Source organism: Tachyglossus aculeatus, chromosome X1, assembly GCF_015852505.1.
Source record: "Tachyglossus aculeatus isolate mTacAcu1 chromosome X1, mTacAcu1.pri, whole genome shotgun sequence".
Classification (NCBI taxonomy): domain Eukaryota; kingdom Metazoa; phylum Chordata; class Mammalia; order Monotremata; family Tachyglossidae; genus Tachyglossus; species Tachyglossus aculeatus.
In genome coordinates, this window is record NC_052101.1 from 83,998,604 (window position 1) to 84,025,005 (window position 26,402).

Consider the following 26,402-nt stretch of genomic DNA (forward strand, 5'->3'; position numbering starts at 1 on the left):
CAGTCCCATTCCCTACATGAGATACAAAGAGAACTTCTATGGAGGATCCAGGTAACTCGTGGAACTTTTCTCCTTTCCCTCCTGCATTTCTTATCTGAGTCAAACTAGAGTTACCCAAAGAAAGATCATTCCCCCCAGCTCTCAAAACACAAAATAATCAGTTTCAATATTATGTTCTTCTCCCTTAGGTTGCTGAAAGCTTGGTTGAAATGTCCATCTCCATAGTTGAAGGGCTGGCCTTGTTTTTGCTGTGGGGCTCAGGCAGCACCTTGACCTGTCCCCCATCCTGCATCTGCCAGCCACTGGAAACCATGGGTCTGCTGGTAGACTGCAGTCACAAGTGGCTTCAAGAAGTGCCTGCCCTGCCTATTGGCACCAGCAAGCTCTACCTGCAAAACAACAGCCTCACCACCATCCCCCCAGGGACATTTGACAACATGCATAACTTGCATGAGGTGGATGTGTCCCACAATCCCTGGCACTGCGACTGTGGCATCTTGTACCTCAAGCTGTGGCTGGAAGACTACGCCAGGGATGCCCTTGAGCAGGGAAGATGTGCGACCCCAGCCACGGCAGCCTCTCTTTCCCTCAGCCAGCTCACAGGAAATGAGCTAGAAGGCTGTGAGCAGCTCCGCTCCATCCAATGTCATGAGTTCCTGTGGCGGGACCTGGCCCTGATTGCCCTGGCAGTCTTAGTGGTTGCCCTGATGACCATTCTCCTGTGGATTGCCAGGAGGACAACCTACTGGGTGACTCTGAACCAATACCCATATGAAGCACAGCGGCAGCTGAGGAACAGCTTAAAGCATCAGAAGACAAAGTGATTGTGCATCTCTACCTGCCCACCTTTTTTCTTGGGTAGAAATCCTGTACTAACTCTTCACCAACCCACCAACCAGTACTATCCTGACCATAGCTGTACTCTGACAGTGTATCTTAGTTTTTGTGCATCAAAATAAATGTGCTATTCATGTTTCACTTTCTTGCAATTCCAAGAGATCCATTTTGTTTTCATTTTACCATGATCAGTGGGTTTGGGATGTTTGCCTTCAAACAAAAAGAAAAACAAGCCATTCTAGCACCTACCTCAATAAACCAATTTCACAGGATTTGCCCTTAAAAATACTAGGTCTGTATTTTATAAAATGGATTGCTGCCTCTGAGACTGCTGTTAAAAAATGTTGCAGGAATCAGTTTCATTATTTTTGGTCTTATGTTAATAGCCTAACAGAACTTGGGCTCCTTCAGACTGCATTTTCAGAACAAGAAATTAGAGCAGAAAATAAATTTCTGTTGTGCCTGCTGCCTGGTGAAATGTTGAGGAAGCTTGGGAAAACCAGCTCCTCCTTTGATATATCACCTCATTTTAAAATGACTAACACAAATATGCACACACAAACACACCTATATAAAACTACCCCTCAAAAATCCACTTTCCATAATGACAGGAAATATATTTCCTCAGGTTTTTAAAGTGTTCTAGTGCACAATTCAATTTTTAGCCAGACTATCTTAAGATAGTCTGGGTTCTGGGTTAGAATCCAGGCTCTGCCTCTTGTCTGCTGTGTGACCTTGGCCAAGTTACTAAACTTTTCTGTGCCTAAGGTACCTCATCTGTCAAATAGGGATGAAGCCTGTGAGCCCCATGTGAGACAAGGACTGTGTCCAACCCAATTACGTTGTATCTATACCAGAGCTTAGTACAGTGCCTCCAACATGGTAAGTGCTTAACAAATACCACAGTATTACAATCATCAGTGACAAGAGAAAAACCAGACAATAATTTAAAATGGAAAGAAAATTATATGTAAATATACCAAGAGGGCTTTGCAGGTAGATTCAGTGTTCCAACACTTGCATCCTGGCTCAAACTTCTCGGCTAAGGAGCTGGAGGAACTGAGCTCAACTGGAAATTGTCAGTCATGTGACAATTCTGAGGACTTGAAAAATCTCTGAGTTTCCTCTTTGAACCTCATACACATATGAGGTATTGTCATATAAGACTATAATTCCTGAGGCATAGGGACCCATAAGTTCTATTACCTTTAATGCCAGCAGATAGGAATGTCTGTCTGCATCTCTTAGAACTAGTCATTTAATGTTTATTACCATCACCCATCAAATATATATACATATGTGTGAAATAATAATAATAGTATTTGTTAAGCACTTACTATGTGCCAAGCACTGTTTTAAGCACTGGAGTAGATACAAGGTAATAGGTTGTCCCACATGGGGCTCACAGACTTACTTCCCATTTTACAGATGAGGTAACTGAGGCACAGAGAAGTTAAGTGACTTGCCCAAGGTCACACAGCTGATAAGTGTCAGAGCTGGGATTAGAACCCATGACCTATGACTCCCAAGGCCGGGCTCTTTCCACTAAATGTATTTATATGTATATATATATATATATATATATATATATATATATATATATATACATATAAATCTGCCTATATATCTATCTATCTATCTATATATATATATATATATGTGGTTGCCCTTAATATTTGAAGAAGACACAACTGATGGTGAAATTCACCTTTAAAGTGCATGTATGGCTGAGATGGTCAATATGGGACCCACAGTACCATTCACACTGGGGTGTGTTATGTTGAATATTTGCAGTGCCTAGTGTCATTTTGATCATCCACCTTTGACTCTTACCCATGCCACTGCTGCCTAGCACAGGTGAATTGACTTTGATGCTTTGGCTTAGACCTTTCCATTATGGGTAACCTTAATATGGCATAACTCTAAGCAACTCGCTGGCATTTGAAGAAGCATCATTTTCTCTTATGCCTTTTTGTCTCTCTTTTCTTAGGAAGCTTTTATTCAAAATAGAGACATTCCTTTGTGTTGTCAGCAATACACCATGCTGGTTTGTCCACAGCAATTGACTGCAAGTTTTCACCTGGGATGCAGCATTGGCTGAGGCATCATTTTACTGCATCCTGAAAGCATTTTCCCTTCCCTCCTTGATTTCATGTCCATCAAATAGTTCAGTAAAAAATCAATTATCCACAATTCACAGGACCAGGACCAATCTGAATAAGAGATAGTTTAGATAATGGAGTTTTTCTATTAAAAAAAATCAAAATATTGATGCTTTATGGTATTCCATACAAATAAGAAAATATACAACATTAAAATACTGGATAATATTGCAGATAGTATTTAATTCCTGATAAACTCCATTTGGACTGGAAACTATAGTGCCCATTTCATGTCATCTCTGAGATCTGCCAGGAAAATACCCCTAATCTACCCTGTCTCCAGTAGACTTACACTCTAGAATCACTTACCGTTTTTAGTTCTAGTGAATCCGCAAGTATTTACAGATCCACCAAAGTTCAGTGAAAGTAAAAACATAGGAGTCCAGATTCACTGGACGAGCTGGTAGAATCTAGATAACTTGAGCCTTCTGAAAATGACATCCGAATATTTACATTTTTTATGTTTCCATTAAAACCTCACCTGGACATGGCATTGGGTGTGACATTAAAAGTGTACCACAAAAATGAAATGTGCTCTAGAAAGACAATTTACCAACCAAGTGACATAAATGGGCATATGTGCATATTTCTGTATTTTATAATATTCAATTTGATTCATTCAATCATATTTATTGAGCACTTACTATGTGCAGAGCACTGTACTAAGCACTTGGGAAAGTACAATATAGCAACAAAGAGTGATGATCCCTGCCCACAAGCTCACAGTCTAGAAGGGGGGAGACACACATCAGTACAAATAAACAGGCATCAATATAAATAAAGTTACAGATACAACATAAGTGCTGTGGGGTGGGGAGAAGGAGGGATGAATAAAGGGAGCAAGCCAGGGCAATGCAGAAGGGAGTGGGAGATGAGGATAAGACATTATTTTAAAGGATTCAAACCAGGCAAACAGAGGTTTACTAGTAGAAAAGATAATTAGCCAGCAAAATCCTTTAAATGAAAAAGTATGGTATAAGAGAGCCATAAAAAGATTCCCAGAACTGTTGACTTCCAGGTCCAAATCTAGGTGAAAGACTGGAGGAGGAAGTAGAGGTAGAGGAGATGATGATTATCCTACAATGTCGGATCCAGAGACCTGAACTAAAGAAGGCTTTTAACAGCAAGGCACCTTTTTAAAAATTATCTCAAGACTCCCTCCACTTTTCCTTGCCCAGGGTTTCACTCTCCAATCACAGACTATTCATTGAAAATCTACTCCCCAAATCTGCACAGAATAAAAAGGCAGTCCAGAAATAATAATTTTCAGGATCTACCCGTTTCTTCACAGAGCCATTATTTGCAGCTACATGGTCAACAAAACGAGAGGGGAATTGATTACAGTTTAGCACGGAATGGCTGAAGCACATCATCCAGACCTTCTAGAAATTTCTACTTGGGTCCTGGAAAGACCAACGGAGCCCCAGCAGAGTTCGCAGGGGGCAGATCTTGTTGCTGCTAAAGAAAAGGAAAGTGCTTCCTGTTCAGAGGCAACAATCCCTGCTGCCACCATCACTATCTCCTCCACAGCTAAGGGTTCTGTTCCGCCATCTCAGCCTAAGACAGGACTCTTAATATGTCCCATATTAGGCCTTTTGAGTCACGGGGACAAAACGCTGCTCAAATCAAGACCTGTGGCTACATTAACTCCACCTCCATCACCAGGTGGTTTGGAGGATGGGTATCCAGGGAGTAGGTTATCAAAGAGGAAGTGGGTCTCGCAAAAGGGGAAGGGAACAGAGAGAGAGGAAAGGAGAAAAGAGGGAAGGAATATAGTCAGGGGCAGTAGGGCAAAGAAACAGAATTGGTGGGGTGGAAAATCCTGAAATTATCAGAAAGATATGATCATACCAGGATTACTGAGTTGGATTGGAAGTTAGACAAGTGGTCCATATTTCCAACAACATTACTCTTGTTGACCTGAAACAATCCCTGTTCAAGACAGCTTGGTGCTCAAGGCTAGGTTTACCAGGTGCAGATTGGGTCAAAATAGGAATTTTTCACTTGAAATTCCCTTTAAAAAATACCCATTGCCCCATGCAGTCTAGGCCATTGTGTATTTTTCACCTCCCCCCATTAACAGAGGTTAACAGAGAGACCAGAGCTCCATTCGGGTGGGTTCATACAGAAAATAAGCCGTAGGTATTCTGATACTCATTCTGAAAACCTTAAAAGGCTATTATTCAACTCATTGCCAATAAGAGAACAAGGGCAAGTCTTGCAATTTTCAACCTCAGTATTCTCATTCCTGAGAATATTTCTAGCAACTTTTCAGCAGCTGCTAAAGATTCTGGCTTCCTTGTAGTTTAATTGCAGACATATGCAAGATGAGACACCAAGCTAACTTTTACTTCTTAGCCTGCCATAATGTTTCAAATAATCTAGTGAGATTTCACTGCCAACATCCATGTTCCTTCAACCCATGGCATTGCACATTCCTGGTCACTTAGCAATTGGAGATTGTAAGATATGTTGTTTTTCTGGGTTTTATATAGGTGCCCTTCATTTTCAAAAAATTTGGCCACTGAAGGTGAGGTCTATCTCTGGGAGGTGTTTGGGCAGAAAAAGCTAATGTAGGGCCAACTGACCAAAGCACACTGAGCACACACCAAGACTGTTCTTTGTTGGGCTGCCATGCTTGCTATTTGCGCTTGCCTAATGCTGTTTTTGCCTTTCACCTTTCTCGTAATCCTCTCAAAGTTTCTGCTGAAAAAGAGCCATTCCTTTAAATGTATGAGAGAGCAGTTCTACTTCCATATTTTAGTCCTCCAAATATGTAGAATGTGTGCTTATCATTTCTGAACTGCCACAACTTTTTCTGGGAAATCCAGGAAGGAAACAGCATGCTAACACAGATTAAACCATTGAAATGTCATGGCAGCAACAAAAAGCATACTGTAGAAACCAAGTTCCCAAAGACTTTTGAAAGTCACAGAAGTCACCAGCTGGGGTTTTTTTTGTTTTTGTTTTTGGTTTTTTTTTTACCATCTCAGGCTTTGAAGATTTCGAACAAGTGGATTCATCAAATTTCACATGCATGGAAGTAAAAAATGACTTTAAGCAGCATATACTTTTTTGGGTAGATGTGGGAATTAGAGCATTTGTTTGCTCTGCTGCTGAGCTAAGAGAAAAATGACAGATGTGTGGAGGGTGAAAAGGAGCTATAAGGAAGAGAGAAAGCACATATATGGGAGCAAGATAAATGGGTGATAGAGAAAGAGGTTTTTCTGGATCAAAGAGGTTTTTTTTTTCCACATATTGATTTCCTTTGGATTTTGAGCTGCTGCTCAGGGACTAGCAGCTCCACTGGCACATTAACTGGTGGCTGCCCTTGTATTATTTCTACTGAATTTGGGTGCCAGAAATCCATACTGGGGGGGGGGGGGGGAGGGGGGGGAGGGAAGGAGAAAACTTTCTCTCAACAACTCCTGGGAATTGGTTCCTGAGAATCACAGTGGTTGGCAAAACTGGTTTGAAAGGCTTACGGGAAGAATAATATTAAGGGGTAGGTATCTTCAGTCAATACTAGATAACCTCACTTTTCTTAATGGCTCTCATAGTATACTTCTTCACACCAAAAGGGTCCTTCCAGATGCCATAAACATCTCCACAAGTTTTTCCAAGGAAACCACTTTCTTTACCCTCCATAAATTGCTCACTCACCTTTTGTTTACAGGTCATGATTAAGGGCAGAGAAATCAAGAAGAAAAACACCAAAAACACAATGAATGGATAGTAACAACAGGCAGCATTATGTGTTAGGAGTGTTGAAATGGCTAGTTAAGGGTGTGAATAATTTGAGATAGCAGGCTGGCAGAATGATGTGCATATGTTTTCAAAACTATATGTTTTCAAAACTGTCTACCATAGTAGCCAAAATGATATACAGAATAGTCTGTGTGGCTACTTAAAATCATAGTTGGTAAGGGAAACTCTATCAGCCTCCTCTCCGATCTCCCATCCTCGTGTCTCTCCCCACTTCAATCCATACTTCACGCCACTGCCCGGATTGTCTTGGTCCAGAAACGCTCTGGGCATGTTACCCCCCTCCTCAAAAATCTCCAGTGGCTACCAATCAACCTACGCATCAGGCAGAAACTCCTCACCCTCGGCTTCAAGGCTCTCCATCACCTCGCCCCCTCCTACCTCACCTCCCTTCTCCCCTTCTTCAGCCCAGCCGGTACCCTCTGCTCCTTTGCCACTAATCTCCTCACCGTGCCTCGTTCTCGCCTGTCCCACCATCGACCCCCGGCCCACGTCATGCCCCAGGCCTAGAATGCCCTCCCTCTGCCCATCCGCCAAGCCAGCTCTCTTCCTCCCTTCAAGGCCCTACTGAGAGCTCATTTCCTCCAGGAGGCCTTCCCAGACTGAGCCCCTTCCTTCCTCTCCCCCTCGTCCCCCTCTCCATCCCCCCCATCTTACCTCCTTCCCTTCCCCACAGCACCTGTATATATGTATATGTTTGTACATATTTATTACTCTATTTATTTATTTTACTTGTATATATCTATTCTATTTATTTTATTTTGTTAATGTGTTTGGTTTTGTTCTCTGTCTCCCCCTTCTAGACTGTGAGCCCACTGTTGGGTAGGGACCGTCTCTATATGTTGCCAACTTGTACTTCCCAAGCGCTTAGTACAGTGCTCTGCACACAGTAAGCGCTCAATAAATACGATTGATTGATTGGAAACCTGTATACATATAGCACATATTTCTCCCAGGTTCTTAGTACAGTGCTCTGTGCACCGTAAGCATTCAATAAATACCAGTGATCAATGCATCTGTGCACATGTGGATACACACAAATACACATTCACATGTTAGCTACAAAAGCATCCCTTTGGCCTAATGGACAGATTAGTAAGTCTCATTAATCAGAGAACCCAGAGTGTTTTTAACATGATGGTTTTAATTTACTTCAGCATTTAAACAAGATATGACACATAATTACATCTTATGAAAAATTCCATTTTTAATTTCATGCATCAGAGGGCTTTGCTAAGCTTTATTTTAGCATTTCCCTCTGATAAACCAAGGTTTTGGAAAAAAAAATTCCTGTAAATTGGGTTCTGAAATGAAGCAAAATCAAAACCAAAACACCCTAAGTGAGCTAGAGCCCCACTAAACAGCTATGCCTCTTGTACCTCTAAGAGACACAAGCATCTGAGAAGAGAGACAGTGTGCCCTTGAAATTTCAAGTGATCCAGGGAGAGGATATGTAGAGCTGTATGCAGTCCCTAGACAAGAGGACGTTTGCTTAAAAGACATTCTTTGCCACCTCCTAACCCCTTCCCCAAATATCTACTAAGTGGCCCCAGGAAAAAGAAGAGTACAGGAATGATAGAAATTTGAAGGGAACAGGACAAGCTTTGCTCTCCCATGATGCTGCACTTCTATTGATACAAGTGTATTTTTATTTTTCCCCAAAAATGGCTGGATTTGAGGAATGAGTGCTAGACTCTTTTATGCATATTTTCTCCTTGGACTTTTTTTTTCTCCCATAGCCTGAAGGTGTTGATGGAATGGAGGATGTGCATCTCTCTATTTTGTGGTATTTGTAAAGCCCTTACTATATTCCAGGCACTCTACTAAGCCCTGGGGTAGATACAAGATAATCACATCGGACACAGTCTCAGTCCCACATAGGGCTCATAGTCTGAGACAGAGGAAGGAGAATTTGAACCCCATGAGTTAACTGAAGCACAGAGAAGTTAAGTGACTTGCCCAAGGTCACACAACAGACAAGTGACAGAGCCTGGATTAGAAGCCAGGTCCTCTGACTCCCAGCCCCACAGTCTTTCCACTAGGCCACAGTGCTTCTCCTGCTTAAATGAATGCTCCGTGTTTAAATATTAATCAAGCAGCCAAAATGGACTGATGAATCTTTACACTCCTCCACTTGTTTTAATGCCTGATGTCACTTAGCTTTTTGCAAATATTAGTCTTCTGGGCTTCAAGGCTCTTCATCACCTCGCCCCCTCCTACCTCACCTCCCTTCTCTCCTTCTACAGCCCACCCCGCACCCTCCACTCCTCTGCTGCTAATCTCCTCACCGTACCTCGTTCTCGCCTGTCCCGCCATCGACCCCCGGCCCACGTCATCCCCCCGGGCCTGGAATGCCCTCCCTCTGCCCATCCGCCAAGCTAGCTCTCTTCCTCCCTTCTAGGCCCTTCTGAGAGCTCACCTCCTCCAGGAGGCCTTCCCAGATTGAGCCCCTTCCTTCCTCTCCCCCTCGTCCCCCTCTCCATCCCCCCCATCTTACCTCCTTCCCTTCCCCACAGCACCTGTATATATGTATATATGTTTGTACACGTTTATTACTCTATTTATTTTACTTGTACATATCTATTCTATTTTATTTGGTTAGTATGTTTGGTTTCGTCTCCCCCTTTTAGACTGTGAGCCCACTGTTGGGTAGGGACTGTCTCTATATGTTGCCAATTTGTACTTCCCAAGCACTTAGTACAGTGCTCTGCACACAGTAAGCACTCAATAAATATGATTGATGATGATGATTAGTCACTTTCACTAGCCAGTCATCACTTTGGAAGAAAAATCAGTGATATTAGCACTTACTTTACAGGTGAAGAAACTGAGGCAAGAGAGGTTGAAAGACTTGCCCAGGGTCAAAAAGCTCATTAGTGTCAGAGCCCAACTAGCATCCACAAGCTTCAAGGTTTCCAGTCCACTCCTTGGTCATGATGTCCTGTGGCTTCCCCCATACTCACTTTAAGTATGGCCCACTTCCCTCCGTTAATCCCCATATCAGTTTGCAAAACATCTGTCCACTCAAGAATGCTAGAATTCCTGCTCTTAGGATCCTTCAATGTCCACCCTTATCCAGTTCCCTGCACCTGTGCCCACTCACATCCAGAAGGAATCAAGATAGATTGCAGCTTCAGAGTTCTCAAGGCTCTTCCCCACTTGCCCAACACAAGAGAGCGCTACCTACAATTCAACCAGCTGAATGCTATCCCTCCCAGAGCACTCAACAATCTTCAGGGATTGAGGAAGATTGATCTATCCTACACCTCATGACATTAGTGATTGTGAGATCCTCCACTTGAAAACCTGTTTGGAAGATCAAATGTCAAGTACTCTGGTGAAATGATTTGCTTCACTCCTTCATCCCCTCATGATAAACCAATCCTCCAGCTAACAGGAAATGAATTGATTCATTGTTCAAATCCCTGGAGGTGGCCCTGTTCCCCTTCCCTTCATGGTAATGAACTTCTCCCCTCTCAGGATCGAAGCTGGAGAGTTTCTGGTACTCTACCAGTCTCATCTTAGGGAGGCAGAGTCAAGCAGAGGCATACCCATTCCATTCCTAGCTTGGGCAGTGCCTAGCGAGTAGAAGGCAATCTGCTACAAGTCAAAACTCACCTGTGCAGGGCAGCAGCAGCACGGGAGAGAGTCAAGTTTGGAGACTCAAGTTTACTACATGGAAGAAAGCAATGATAAACCACTTCCATATTTTTACCAAGAAAACTCTATGGATACTCCACCAGTATAATTGCAGATGGAGAATGAGGTGTTCTGGGAGAGATGTGGAGTTGCTATGGGTTGGAGATGATGACAGCAAAAGACAAAACAATGAGCTTCTATTGCTTTTAGTTGTGCTCATGTATATACTTCTGCTTTGGTGTTTCTTGACAGCAAGAAACATGATTTATATGATCGATAGTAATAATTATCTCCTTCTAGCCCCTTCTGAGGAAATACTCCCAAGGAACCAGTGTTGAGGCTTCCTCCCAGGTATGAATTGCTAAACATCTATCAAAAATTTTTTTAGTATTTGTCAAGCACTTACTATGTTCCAGGCACTGTTCTAAGTGCTGGAGTAGATACAAGGTAATCAGATTAGATACAGTCCATGGGGCTCACAGTCATAATCCCTAATTTACAGATGAGGGGACTGAGGCCCAGAAAAATGAAGTGACTTGCCCAAGGTCACACAGCAGACAAGTGGTGGAGCCAGGATTATAACCCAGGTCCTTCTGACTCTGAGGTCTGTGTTCTATCCACTAGACCACATTGTCTCCTCCATCAATGAAGGTGGGATTGTGGATGCTATCAATACTTGTGCTTACAACCAAAGAGAGACCTGCATCAGACTGCTCTCTTCTATTGTGAGCCCCCGAGGGAGAGGGTGTCTACTTCCCTCCTCTCTCCTAGCCCTTAGCAGTGCTCTGCATACAGTTAATGCTTAACAAATGCTAGTACTACTATACTGATCACACATGTAACCCAACTCTGGTTGGTGGTCAGGACTGCTGTTCATATTCTATCTCTTCCCCTAGTAGGTTACATATCATTTTGGAACAAAACCTTTCAGCCATCTCTGAGTGCTGCTTGCCGGGTTTTAGTTGTGCTCATGTGTATACTTCTGCCAGCTTCTCTGTCCAGCTGATGTTATTCCCCATGAGTTGTTGGCTGTGACGAGGCAGATTGCTAAAAGTAATTCCAGGTGTAGGACAGGAAGCAAGGTTCGGCTAGGTGGTTGTTTCTGCGGTGTCTCTGAAATGTTTGGTTGTAATGAACTAGCAAGAAGGGCTCTAAGGCTCTATGCACATAAAACAGAAGAAACCTTAGAGCTTCAGTGTGATTCTCGAAACGTCTTTAAGAGTTTCATCAAGCAGGGCATTTTTCTTCTCAATTTATAGTCGTTTTCTGAAGGGAATTTTAACGTGAAAAGAATGGGGAAAAAAACGCTCTCTAGCAGAGTGGAAACTAGTAATTGGCAAACAAAAACAAATCCTGGCTTGAAGGTATTTTCTCCCAGATTTAAAAGCATCTGGGGAAATTAAATCCTTATGTTTGCAGAACATGTGCTCTGTGAAGACCAAATGGAATTTGAAGTTTCAAATTCAGCTCCTCATTTCATGTTCAGGACTTTATGATTGGGTTCTAAAGTTGACAGAGCAAGTTCTCCTATCACTCTCAGAAATTCCATTATCAGAGACAGCACAGAGGAAGCAGGGAGAAAAAGCTGGTAGTGACTCATCATGCATCATTCGTAGCTACTGAAGCACAGCACTTTATTAGATAAAAGAAAAATGGGAAGGTTATCAGTAATTACAAAACCATGAATTGCAGAATCTAGATCGTAGAACAGTACCTGATACATTGTAAATGCTTAACAAGTACCGTAATTATTACTATTATTGTGAATAGACAATATTAAAGTTTTTAAATATAATTTGTCTTATGCAGTGACAGTCTTCTGAAGAGTTCAAAATGCTATACAGATATTAGCAATAAGGTAAATAATGAATCTCACAAGAAGCCCATTGGGGAGAAAGGTTGGAATTCATTATATTTAAATTACATTTTTAATGAGAAAGTAAATATAGAACTGCTCTCAATGGAAACATAGAAATCAAGAAACCAAGAAGGAGGAGGAGAAGAGGTGTGCCTTTACTGAATATTTCTCTCCAAGAACTCACATAATCTAGGTGCATAATTAAGCACGTATTACAGTGCTCTGCACACAGTAAGTGCTCAGTAAATACCATTGATTGATTGATTGATCCAAAGCACAAGAAAGGCAAGGTTGATGTTCAGCTATTAGATTGTAAATTACTCATGGGCAGGACTGTGTCATTTTGGATTAAACTTTGTAGAACATCTAGTTTAGCTGGGTGCTAATTTAGTTTAATTTTAAGATCTTTTTAAAAAATTTGAGTGCTGCCCAGTACTTTTCATTTAGCTTATAAAATGGACATATTAATGGCATTTTTGTAAAGGCTGTTCAGCATTCCTCCTTCCCTTCCCCACACCACCTGTATATATGTATATATGTTTGTACGCATTTATTACTCTATTTGTACATATTTATTCTATTTATTTTATTTTGTTAATATGTTTTGTTTTCTTGTCTGTCTCCCCCTTCTAGACTGTGAGCCCGCTGTTGGGTAGGGACCATCTCTATATGTTGCCAACTTGTACTTTCCAAGCGCTTAGTACAGTGCTCTACAAACAGTAAGCACTCAAAAAATACGATTGAATGAATGAATGAATTCCATTCTCAACTTGTTGAACCATATTTAAACTTGTAAATACCCAACATGTTCTACTGAAAATGCAAACCCAGTTCAATTTAACACTATTGTGTCTTCTTAAGTAAATTATTAATGTCATCATAGCTTCTAAGCAATCAAATCTTTGGGAGGTTTCTTATTTGGGGAGAGAAATCAAAAGATAGTAACAAAGAAAGGAGAAATTGGAAAAGGGTGGTGACTGAAATTTCCACCCCAAACCAATAATGTGGAATATTTTCATGTAAATTTTCCTAGTCCCCTGATTTGCCTTTCTATATTGTTATGCTATAGGTGTGTAATGCTACACACTGAACACATAATTCCCTCAGACTTCCTTCCAAACTGCTGCATTCTCTGAGAGCAATGCACTACAACTCAGCCCTTTCTAAAATGGTCAACACAACAGTGACATTTTAGCAGCTATGGGTAAATTGGGAGCATTTTTCTTAAAATACCTTGCTAGGCTTGGAAAAGGCCAGTGGTAATCAGATTTTCATCCCTTCCTGACAGGATTCTAATATTTAAAAAGAGAGGGGAAGACAAAGAAAATGAAGTCATGCTGCCTCCTTTCCCATTCGGAGTTGAGCTATTGTCCTTATACTTTTCCCCATATTCTTCTTCCCTCTCTCTCATCCCCCTCCCTGAGGGATGTTGATCAATGCAAGGCCAGGTTCTTCTCCCTAAATGCTTCTTGAGTCTAGAGAGCACATCCCTGGACATCAAAAAGAGATCAACAAGATGAGCAGACCCAAAGGAAGTGGCAAGAAGGAGCAATCTGTCAATGATGAATCTACTTTCCCAGTTTGTTTATTTTTAAAAGGGCAGTAGCAGCTGAAAATATAACATGTGTCCTAGGGGCCATCAAAAGACCAGTGTTTGATGGAACATAAAATCCCCAAATCAACACAACTTTGTAGACTCTGGTTTACAATTAATCAGTTCAGTTTGATTTCTAAAGGTTGGTTCCTTATTCTTTAGATTTGGTTTTGTTGATTTTTTTTATGTGGAGAAGAGTGGAGATGAGGTGGGGGGGGGCTGCACTGATGGTGCTCTTGATGTCCTCTTGTTGGGTTTTTTTATCTTATACTTTAAAATTTTAGTTTTATACAAACCTAGTCCAGATTGCACACCCCACAGCACTATGAAGATAATAGCTTTTCATCAATTGTGTTGTCTTTAAAAGGGCCCTAAAGCAGTAAATGGCTTTGTTTCCCATGTTCATGAAAACAGTTTCAGTAATCAGTGACCTGTAAAAATATCTTTGCCTCCAGCTTCCTAACTCCAAACCTCAGTGAAACCATGAGGTCAATTGAGCCACAATAAACATGCCATTTGGACAGGGAGGATGACTGGTCACTTGACCAGGGGGCTGGAGAGCAGAACTTGGGCCAAAACTTCAGACCTGTCTTAAAACAGTTTCTACCCCAGCACTATAACTATATGCCAAAATGAAAACATTGTACATCTGTTCTATCCACGGCAGACTCTGTGAGCTAACTACACGATGTGCTAGGTAATAATAGGAGCTTTACGGCTCAATATAAAAATAATTGAGAGAAGAAATTTGGGTAGTAGTTAAAAGTGAAACCAGCTGGAAAAAAGATAAAGCAACCACCCAAAGAAGAGTTGTGCTCCATGTCTCTGTGAATGTGTCAAGGTAACCAGCATAGCACATTTCTTTTTCCAAAACTGCAGTAAACCATATGATGGAATTTAGCTCTATGTAGGTTATGGCAGAAAAGTGTCGACCCTTTGAGCTAGCTCTAACAATGTTATTCACCAGTAATGGGTGGTGTGAAATAGCACCGTTGGAACAGCAGATTCTGTTTGTATGCCTAGGCTTCTAAAACCCAGTACCTCATCTTAATGAGAGGCCAAGAATCAATCAATCAATCAATCAATCGTATTTATTGAGCACTTACTGTGTGCAGAGCACTGTACTAAGTGCTTGGGAAGTACAAGCTGGCAACATATAGAGACAGTCCGTACCCAACAGTGGGCTCACAGTCTAGAAGGGGGAGACAGAGAACAAAAACCAAACATACTAACAAAATAAAATAAATAGAATAGATAGGTACAAGTAAAATAAATAGAGTAATAAATATGTACAAACATATATATGTATATACAGGTGCTGTGGGGAAGGGAAGGAGGTAAGATGAGGGGGATGAAGAGGGGGACGAGGGGAAGAGGAAGGAAGGGGCTCAGTCTGGGAAGGCCTCCTGGAGGAGATGAGATCTCAGTAGGGCCTTGAAGGGAGGAAGAGAGCTAGCTTGGCGGATGGGCAGAGGGAGGGCATTACAGGCCCCGGGGGAGGACGTGGGCCGGGGGTCGATGGCGGAACAGGCGAGAACGAGGCACGGTGAGGAGATTAGAGGCAGAGGAGCGGAGGGTGTGGGCTGGGCTGTAGAAGGAGAGAAGGGAGGTGAGGTAGGAGGGACGAGGTGATGGAGAGCCTTGAAGCTGAGGGTGAGGAGTTTCTGTCTGATGCGCAGATTGATTGGTAGCCACTGGGGATTTTTGAGGAGGGGAGTAACATGCCCAGAGCGTTTCTGGACAAAGACAATCCGGGCAGCGGTGTGAAGTATGGATTGGAGTGGGGAGAGACACGAGGATGGGAGATCGGAGAGAAGGCTGATGCAATAGTCCAGATGGGATAGGATGAGAGCTTGAACGAGCAGGGTAGCAGTTTGGATAGAGAGGAAAGGGCGGATCTTGGCAATGTTGCAAAGCTGAGACCGGCAGGTTTTGGTGACGGCTTGGATGTGAGGGGTGAATGAGAGAGCGGAGTCGAGGATGACACCAAGGTTGCAGGCTTGTGAGACGGGAAGGATGGTAGTGTCGTCAACAGAGATGGGAAAGTCAGGGAGAGGGCAGGGTTTGGGAGGAAAGACAAGGAGTTCAGTCTTGGACATGTTGAGTTTTAGGTGGCGGGCAGACATCCAGATGGAGAGGTCCTGAAGGCAGGAGGAGATGCAAGCCTGGAGGGAGGGGGAGAAAGCAGGGGCAGAGATGTAGATCTGGGTGTCATCAGCGTAGAGATGATAGTTGAAGCCGTGGGAGCGAATGAGGTCACCAAGGGAGTGAGTGTAGATTGAGAACAGAAGGGGACCATGATAACTAATAAACCATATTGTATACTTAATTAGGTAAGGAGACAAGTCTAGGAATGAGAGCAGGATACTGTTCATCAGAATAGCTGGAGTATATTTTTGGCTCTGCTAACTGAATGGCTGAGTATGGCATGAAAGCCCCATGTGGGACAGCAACTGGCATCTGACCTGCTTAATTTACATCTATCCCAGAGCTTGGTTCAATACTTTGCACATAGTGAGTGCTGAACAAATACCAAAATTATCAATTATTATTACAATGCCTGGGCTGGGCTTGACTCATCCACCAAATAGAGCATAGAGCAAACTCTCCTGCTCCAGTCAGTAATTATATGACAATTAACTATACTGGAGAATGTGATATGCCTCCCCGCTTCTAGACTGTGAACCCATTGTGGGCAAGGACTGTCTCTATTACTGAGTTGTACTTTCCAAGTACTTAGTACAGTGCTCTGCACACAGTAAGCACTCAATAAATACGATTGAATGAATTAATGTGTCTGGTCATTTTTTTGAATTTAGGTGTCCAAATCTCCTCCTGTTCCTGGGTGTGCTCTTGCTGATGTCTCCAGGTGAGTGACTGACAACCCAAGCAAATGAGCTCTCCTGCAGGAGGGGTTCTAAGGAGTGAGTTACTTTTCTGTTCTAAACTGTTCTGGATCTTTCCTCCTTATTCTACTTAATGGAAACGATCCCTCCTACCCTTACTAAGCCACTCTGAGAATCATACTCAGAGATGACTTGTGAAATAAGGGCACAGCAGTCTGCTGCTTTTAAGGTGTCAAAGATACGCTGGGCTGTAATCACAGATTGCACCTCGTCTCCCTACCGGCCATCTCATAATGCTTGTCACTGGGCAAGGGAGTGTGGATGGCTCGGTGCCAACCATCACTACTACTACAGAAATAGCTCAAGGACATGTTCTTCTGACAGTAGGACATATTTATCCCCTCCAATGATTGGTGTCTGAGCTATGCTCACCCTAAATGGCAGTGGTCCAGAAAAAGTGAATTACTGCATTTACATGAACAGAGTGTGCCTGAGATTTTCTCTAAAAGATATTCACATTCAGGGATGCACTCTAACTATCCATCCATCAATCAATCAGTGGTATCTGTTGAGCACATACTGTGTGCAGAGCACTTAAGTGCTCAAGAGAGTATAATACAAAAGAGGATCCCTGCCAATAAGGAGCTTACAGACAAGAGGGAAAGACAGCCATTAAACTAAATTACGGGAGGTGGTGTGGGGCTGGGGGAGGGATGAATATCAAAGTGCTTAAGGGACAGCCTAATCTTCAAACCAAAGAACTATAGTGTGCAAAACTAGCCTGCTGGACCATCACAGGAAAAACACCCAATTCTCCTTAAATTCCAGGAAGTTTCCTTAATGTAAGGATTTGCAAGAATGCAATCCCAACTCCTCAGAACTCCTCCAGAGGATCCTGGAGCCCAAGCCAAACATAAGCACTTGTCATAAGACCCTGGATACTTTGATATTATTTCTACAAAATTTGATTCCTTAACCTCCAGAGGAAAAAAATGTGATTTCAAAATCAGATTGAGAGTTGAGTTTAGAAAATCCCCAAGGAGAGAGAAAAGAAAAATCCTGACATGAAAAAAAGAGATAACAAAATAAACTTGGGGGAAGAAAGAGCGAACAGTCTTTTGTACACCCAGTTCTGCCAGAATACAAGATTTCACTCATGTTCTGGCTTGAAAGTTATTAGGAAATTAGGGAACATTCATCCGACAGCCCAAGCCTGGTTGTATACAGTGCAGCACGGAATCAGAAGAAATGATCTGGGCACTTGTGCCCGAGATCATTTCTATATGACTTTGGAGTCAGAGATCATGGGTTCAAACCCTAGCTCTGCCAATTGTCAGCTGTGTGACTTTGGACAAGTCACTTAACTTCTCTGTGCCTCAGTTACCTCATCTGTAAAATGGGGATTAAGACTGTGAGCTCCCTGTGGGACAACCTGATCACCTTGTAACCTCCCCAACACTTAGAACAGTGCTTTGCACATAGTAAGTGCTTAAGAAATGCCATCATTATCATCATATGCCGTCAGTTGTCCGATGACATAGGGGTGATGTACCCCAAGGACCTGGGTTTAAGATCAACTTTCACTACAGTGCACATACCTGGACCACTGCTGGATGCCTGCTCACAACTGTGCATTCGATCCAGACACTTATTGACAGAAGAATGTTTCCTAATTCCCCAACAACATTCTACTGTAACAAATAGTGAAAACAGCCATTATAGAAGAACAGACTGTACATAAAGAGGAGAGAGAGGAGAAGGCTGCCATCTGGGTTGCCACAAACTGTCCTGACCAGCTGATGAGAGCGCCCAGATGATGATTGGCTGGGAGGGCTGAAGCATGGGAAAGGCATTGGATTAAGTGCTTGGGAGAGCACAGTACAATGGAGCTGGTAGACACGAGCTCTGCCCGCAAGGAGTTTACAGCCTTGAGGAAGAGTCAAACAAAAATAAATTACAGTTGGGGAAAATGGGAGAGTATAAGGATACATACAGAAGGGCTGTGGGACCTCAACACAAATCTCTTGCATCTAGGAGGGAATCATCAACCCACTCACTCCTCTGGTTCCCACTTAGTCCCTCGACATGATCTCCCTCCCCTTCAGACAAGTCCTCTTCACCACCATGGTCATCCCAACAGAGAGAAGCATCTGAAGCTCTATGCATTATTTCTCAGAACCGTAATGCCATGCTGTCTGTGGTTAGGTTTATACATGAGAACCTATCAAGTGTATCTGCCTGGCTGCCAGTCTTGTAATCCTCTACTGTGTGTGTGGCATAAACCAGAGCACAGTCAGCTCTGAGGAAAAGAGGGAATCCCTGAATGGACTAGGGTGATGATGTTGCAAGCAGAAGCATCCTGTGCTAATTAGATTACTGTGAATTCACAATCCCCTTGAAGTATCCATACAAAGAGTGGTTTTAATCTAGCTTCATTTGTTTGCCCATTTTTGCTTCTCCTTCATGCATCTTCTAAAAGTAGATATTATGGCAGGCTGCAGCTGTGGTTGAACAATTTGCCAATTGGAGCATTTCATCTGTTCTTGAAATAGCTTTTACTGTTACAAAACATTACTAATGTAAATGGTTATCAAAGAGTGATAATCCACTCCAGGGCTACTGCTGTTGGGCAGTGGGGTTGGAGTCATAATAAATGAGAAGGACCTTTCACCTTTAGGTCATTGGTGACTGGTATTGGACAAACCAGGAGAAATTTGGGTAAATGCTTCATGTCCCAGGGTAGTGAGGGCTAGCAGTGGTTAGAAACAGTTTCCTGTAGCTGCTGAAATCCAGTAGCACTGTCCTCAAGGTCCAGGACTGTGTCACTGCCGGAGTGGGTGAGAACCCCATACCAGTCTTCTTTTAAAGTCCTCAACATTCCCAGCCATAGGTGGAGGGTCATGGGTGGGCAGGGTGGGGGGAGGATAATACCCCCTGGCTTTTTAAGATTAGTCTCCAGTTTCTGACAAAACCTGAGAGCATTCAAACAAGGCTGAAAAAGATCTGAAAAAGATCCGAAATGAGGCTTTCTAGCCTGTTGTTTTTAGAATGATAATAATAATAATAATAATGATTAATGGCATTTATTAAGCACTTACTATGTGCAAAGCACTGTTCTAAACACTGGGGAGGTTACAAGGTGATCAGGTTGTCCCACAGGGGACTCACAGTCTTAATCCCCATTTTAAAGATGAGGTAACTGGGGCCCAGAGAAGTTAAGTAACTTGCCCAAAGTCACACAGCTGGCAATTGGCGGAGCTGCGATTTGAACCCATGACCTCTGACTCCAGAGCCCGTGCTCTTTCCAGAAGACTGTCCCCTCCCAGACCCCAATTCCACTAAAATCCCTGCCTCCTTTTTGCACCACACTCAGAATGAGAAGCTGATACCTCTGTCCCAGATCTGGACTCTTGTCTGCAAGTACTTTAAGCAATTCTTTAAACAGACCTTCTGCACTTACGTATAGATATGCTTATTCAGTTGTGCAGTCAATTATTTCTTGTAATTACTCTGTTTGCAAATACTCCTATACCCGTCTTCCCTCTTTAGAGTGTAAGTGCTTTGCAGGCAGGTAATGGGTTGCTTTTTTAATGATATATGTTAGGTGCTTCCTTTGTATCAAGTACAGTTCTAAGTGCTGGGATAGATACACATCAACTAGGTTGGACACAGTCCCTGTCCCACATGGAGCTCAGAGTCTGAGCCCCAAGTCTTAGTCGCTTGGTTCTGTACTACTTTTCCAAGTACTTAGTACAGTGCATAGCACCCAGTAAGTGCTCAATAAAAGCTATTACTAATATTACTAAGCAACAGCCAGTTGCATTCATGGGATGCTTCAGTGGCTCCTGCAGTCTCCTGCTCAGAGACAAAAGAACCATACTATCATCATCATCATCACCATCGATGTTATTTATTGAGTGCTCACTGCATGCAGAGCACTGTACTGTACTTAATACGGTATTGGGAAAGGACAATACAACAGAGTTGGTAGACGTGTTCCCTGACCACAATGAGCTTACAGTCTAGAGGGGGAGACAGACATTAATACAAATAAACTATATTCCTGGATATGGCTGGACTGCTTTCTTCCCCATCCAGGCTGCAAATAGAACAGGGGTCTGGAATCCAAACAGAGAGCTGTGTGACCTTGGGCAAGTCTCTTTACTTCTCTGTGCCTCAATTACCCCATCTGTAAAATGGAGATTAAGACTGTGAACCCCATATGGGACAGGGACCGGGTCCAACCTTATTACATTGTATCTACCCCAGCACTTAGTACAGTGCCTGGCACATGGTAAGCATTTAACAAATGCCATGAAAAAAAGAGCAGGGGCAGAAAGCAGGCACATGTGTGTGGACTAGGCCTACTCTTTCATTTGAAAAGCAACTGCAGTGATATTCATTTTATCTTAGTTTAATACGTATGGATTTGTGTATGAAATTTGCTTTCTTTTCAAGAAAAATGTCAGGCATGTTAATGTTCCAAATTACCGGAAAAGTATATTAACTTTAGTAGGAGGGTGAGGAGGCTGTATTTGAGAGGGTTTAAGAGTAAAAGAACACTTTCAAATTTAAGAAAATGATTAGGTTGTTTTCTGACATTTAGGATGGGAATGGGTGAGAATGAAGGAAAAGGAGGATTTGGTGGGGAGGCAGCTAGGGGGCGAGGGCATAATAAAAAGGGAACATATGTGGAAGGAGGAATACAGAGGGAGTAGGAAAAATAGCAGAGCAGTATGGTGAAGAGTAACAGCTCCCAAATTCTCAGTCATTCAGGAAAGATTAGTGCCACGGGCATGGGAATAAAGCCACTTCCTCTCAAAGTCTATCTGGTGGCCTGGTACCTTCAAATTTGCCCAGGCTGCTCTGAATGGAAGGCCAATTCAGTCAGTCAAACAGTTAATCATGTTTATTGAGTGCTTACTATGTGCAGAGCACTGTACTAAGTGCTTGGGAGAGTACAATACAACAAATACTCCTGTTGGCCTAATACTGTAAAAATAGAGAACTTGAACCCAAAAGCTGTAGGTCCTTATGGAGTTAGGGCCTATGCTTTGAATTCTAGTCATGCCTTAAATGCTGGTCTTTTGGCCCTCTCCCGGCAGGAGGAAGATGCTGCGGTCGCCACCCGCTGTTGCCTGGCAGACCACATGTAGGTGATGGGGGCAAAGGGATCATCTTCACAGACCCCCAGGGCTGGGGACAAGAGAAGCAGCAGAAACAGGCAGAGAAAAGATGAGTACCTTTACTTTCCCTTCCTTCCTCCTTCCCTCTCCCTTTCCACAACATCACATCAAAAGAACATTCCTGGAATCACAATGTGACTTCAGATCACAGTGGGGCACCATAGATGTGATCTTGGCAACACGGCAGATACAGCAAATGTTTAAGGAGGGGCACCAAGGTTTTCATGCACCTTTAGAAACCGACACCATCGGTAGATCTGGACACTGGAATTTGCTTAGTGAATTTGGTTGCCCTAAAGAGCTCATTAAGGTTCCCAGAGTGCTTCACCATGGCCTGGGTGTCTGTTTCAGAACTGAGAATACTCTGTTCAATCCATTCCCCATTATCAGTTATTATTAGTGGGGGATGCAGTGTGAGCCCAGTTCAATAATAATAATAATTTTGTATTTGTTAAGCATTTACTATGTATCAGGTACTGTTCAAAGTGCATGGGTAGATACAAGATAATCGGGTAGGACAGAGTCCCTATGCCACATGGGGCTCATAGGCTAAGTAGGAGGGAGACCAGGTGTTGAATCCCCATTTTACAGATGAGAAAACAAATCCAGAGGAGCAAATGACTTGCCCAAGCTCACACAGCAAGTAAGTGTTAGGGCTGGGATTAAAAACCAGTTCATCTGACTCCCAGGCTCTTTCCACTAAGCCACACTGCTCCTGTTCAATTTATACCTTGCAGCCATGCTGGAGGATGCACCAGAAGATGCAGATTCATGTGTTTCATGGATGACCGCAGCCTCTCCACCTGGCCTAGGTTATACTCACCATAGCCGCTTTTAGGCTTAGATGCCCAGGGATATCTCCCACATCCTAGTGCCCTTAGCTTTATTGTTGACCGAGGCCAGAGCATTCTTACAGGCATATGCTAGTGTACCCCATGCTTGTCCCTGAAGATAGTTGCCACCATCCCATGATTCTCAGACTTTACACCCTTCCACGTAGCAGGAAAGCATCCAGAGTCCAACTAGCTAATCCTGTTCCATAAGGGCTGGTTGTTGGGACTCCCGGGAATGTAAGCATCCACTTCCTGCTGTGATAGCAATCTCTTCAGAGTTTGCAAATTCCATGCAGAATACAATGGCGCCACTGGTTATGAACAGATAAATCACCATTTGCTTGAAGAATTAGCATTCACATTCATAGCTGACAGATCATAATTCTCCCCATCTTCAAACCCCTACAAAATCATATCTCCACCAAGAGTTTTCCCTGACTCAGCTCTTTTTTCCCCCACTTCACTTGTCCTGCATTCTGTGTCACCTATGCACTTGGATCTGTTACCACTTAAACACTTTGATATTCACTTCAGCCTCCAGAAGTTATAAAAAAAAACCTCTTTACTACAACCTCACAGGATCTGCCTTTTGTTTGAGACTGCCTGCTGGCATCCCAATCATCTCCAAGCCTCTTCTCAAGAAAAGCTCATCTTCTGCTAGTTGTTGTCCACCAGGTTGGTCTCTCCTTTGCAGGGTCCACTACTATGTCATACCACTGGAAACCATGTTTCACTATGCCTTTGTAAAGTCTACAGGCATCTTAGCACTCCACCATGCCACAATAAACCTGGGATAAAGTGGACTTCATAGGAAGTGGGAGAGGAGAGAAAGGGTTTGAATAGCATTCACACAAGACATTATAACAACCTCTTCGCCTATCTTTTTATGTTCTCCAAGGAGCTCAAAGTGCTTTTCACACATCTAATCCAATCTCACATCCTTCTTGAGAGATAGGCACAGACAAACATTATGATCCCCATCTTTTACAGGAGGAAACAGTATTTGGCCTAAGGTCACGGAGAGATTTAGTTAAGTGGAGATTGTTCATCTAGGACAGCTGAATTTGATTCCAAACTAGGGCTCTATGCAGGGTACTCAGACCTTGCTGGGACAGTGAAATGAAAGACAGTGAAAGTCAAATAGTCATACAACTATGTCAAATAGTCATACAATCAACACAAACACTGATTAAACATGTAAAATGTGCATTGAGTGTTCTAAGCACTGGGGAGGATACATGGAGAAGCAGCATGGCTGAGTGGATAAAGCATGGACCGGAGAGTCATAAGGACCTGGGTTCTAATCCTGCCTCCTCCACATGTCTGCTGTGTGATCTTGGGCAAGTCACTTCACTTCTCCGGGCCTCAGCTACCTCATCTGCAAAATGAGGATTACGAGTGTGAGCCCCATGTGGGACGGGGAGTGTGTCCCACCTGATTAATTTGTATATACATCAGGGCTCAGAATAGTGCTTGGCACATAGTAAGTACTTAACCAGTACCATAATCATTATTATTATTATGGTTCTTAATAAAGACAGAGTTCCGGGTCCACAGGAGCTTGCAAACTGAAAAACCACAATCAACTCATGAGCCGCCACTTCTTTTTTGGGTGCTGGGTTTAGAAGCACCACACATGATTGAGAAAGCAACCTTCCAATAGAACCCCGGCTCCTTTATACTTAACAAAGGGCTATGCCAAGCTTGAAAAGGAAGCTGCTTAGTTACTGATTAAAAAAGACTCAGTGGTTTTTAACAAAAGGGATTTCCTCTCTCAGATGCCAACTCACAGCACATATCCTTAGAACCAGCTGGGGCAGATAGGGAAAGAAACACAAACAAAAGTCTTTCAACTGCACAACTACAGTTCCCCACCTCCGTAGTGTTGATTGTTCAGGCTAAGAAGGAGTGTGTACATGTTTGTGTATTTGGGGGGGAATGCTGTCCTTTACCTTAAAGAATAATAAAGATTTTGGTAACACAGGCTTTCACCCATCTTGCACACAAGACCCTGAATCCCAGACAACCCCTAATAATACCTGATTTGACTGCCATTTTGGAGGGACCACCTGCCTAGAGTGTCTGGAATAAGTGCTTGGGGCCATCCAGAAGCTAATGGTCCCACCATTTTCCAAAGAACCTGCTCTGTATGGGGGAGAAGGGTGGAGTATCTCACACCAGCACCCAGATCCAGAGGGAGTGTCCAGCATGAGGGGAACCCCCAGGAAAAAGGCCCAGATACACCTGCACTGTATAAAGACAATAGAAACTGAATGCCAAGTTGGTTGTGGAATACTCAGAGACTATCCCACCAGCAGGGTACCACCCTCAAAACAAAGAAACCACATCTGGAGACACAGAGCAGCACAAAGGGCAGGCTGAGAATAAAGTCAATCAATCAATCAATCATATTTATTGAGCACTTACTGTGTGCAGAGCACTGTACTAAGCGCTTGGGAAGTACAAGTTGGCAACATATAGAGACGGTCCCTACCCAACAGTGGGCTCACAGTCTCAAAGTCATCTGCATTAGTGAGTTGAGCTAATTTGCAGTTTGAGGAATTTCATGTGACTACTTACCTGCAAAGTACTTTAGCTTCAAAACCCTCTTGAATTCTTATAATAATTGTGGTATTTGTCAAGCACTGTACTAAGTGCTGGGGCAGATACTAGATAATCAGGTCCCACAGGTTCACAATGTAAGTAGGCATGAGAAAAGGTATTGAATTCCCATTTTGCAGATGAGGAAACTGAGGCACTGAGAAGTTAAGCAACTTGTCCAAGGTCACACAACAGACACCTGGATCCTGGATCCTGGATCCTCTGACTCCAAGGCCCGTGCTCTTTCCACTAGGCCAGGAAGTCTTCTCTGATTCATTTTTCATCCCCCCAGCTTTCTTGTCTTATGCCATCTAGACGTCTCTGACCCATAACGGCACCATGGACACATCTCTCCCAGAACATCCCATCTCCAATCGTTCTGGTAATGGATCCATAGAGTTTTCTTGGTAAAAATACAGAAGTGGTTTACCACTGCCTCCTTCTGCGCAGTCAAATTGAGTCTCCGCCCTCGACTGTCTCCCATGCTGCTGTTGCCCAGCACAGATGAGTTTTGACTTGTAGCAGATTACCTTCCACTCACTAGCCACTGCCCAAGCTAGGAATGGAATGGGTATGCCTCTGCTTGACTCTCCTTCCCATAGTCGAGACTGGTAGAGTACTGGAAACTCTCCGGGTGCGACCCTGAAGGGGGATCCCTGATTTTATCCCCTCCAGTTATCAGCCCAGCACCAACCATGCACTTATGTACTTGCAGTCACCAGTCACACTTCTGTAAGCACTTAATCACCTACATATCCATTCACCTTCTTCCTTCTAACTGTAAATTATTTGGGTGTCCATCTCCCCTACTAGACTGTAAACTCCTTGAGGGTAGGGCTCATGTCTTCTAACTCTATTGTACTCTCCCAAGTGCTTAATCTAACACTGCACACTGAACTGTGCTCAATAAATACTGAGAAACCAAATGGGTGACTCCTTTGGAAACTTCCATCAGGTAGCATACACATGGGCAGGATAATCCCCTGAGACTTAGTAGTAGAATATATTTTTTGCTTAAAATGTGCAGCACACTGTAGTTGGCACTGAGGGGAAAATACAAGCGCAGTTTAAGGCAAGGGCC

At 43.1% G+C, this 26,402-nt stretch overlaps 1 protein-coding gene and 2 non-coding genes across 3 annotated transcripts; 2 read left to right on the top strand and 1 right to left on the bottom strand.

Annotated features, from left to right (window-relative positions):
* The first annotated feature begins 209 nt into the window (after window positions 1-209).
* GP9 (glycoprotein IX platelet) lies at window positions 210-956 on the top strand. The gene has a single exon (XM_038740583.1). It carries the CDS (start codon window positions 210-212, stop codon window positions 822-824), a length of 615 nt encoding a protein of 204 aa, XP_038596511.1. The 3' UTR covers window positions 825-956.
* A 9,278-nt stretch (window positions 957-10,234) lies between these two features.
* Window positions 10,235-10,372, top strand: LOC119920175. Its single transcript, XR_005447939.1, has one exon. It is a non-coding gene; the product is annotated as a small nucleolar RNA SNORA7 (small nucleolar RNA).
* Window positions 10,373-25,835: 15,463 nt separating this feature from the next.
* Window positions 25,836-25,971, bottom strand: LOC119920459. The gene has a single exon (XR_005448204.1). It is a non-coding gene; the product is annotated as a small nucleolar RNA SNORA7 (small nucleolar RNA).
* Window positions 25,972-26,402: the final 431 nt, after the last annotated feature.

What these genes read in the sequence shown, in the direction of transcription:
- GP9 (XM_038740583.1), top strand. Translation starts at nt 210, where the DNA reads ATGTCCATCTCCATAGTTGAAGGGCTGGCCTTGTTTTTGCTGTGGGGC.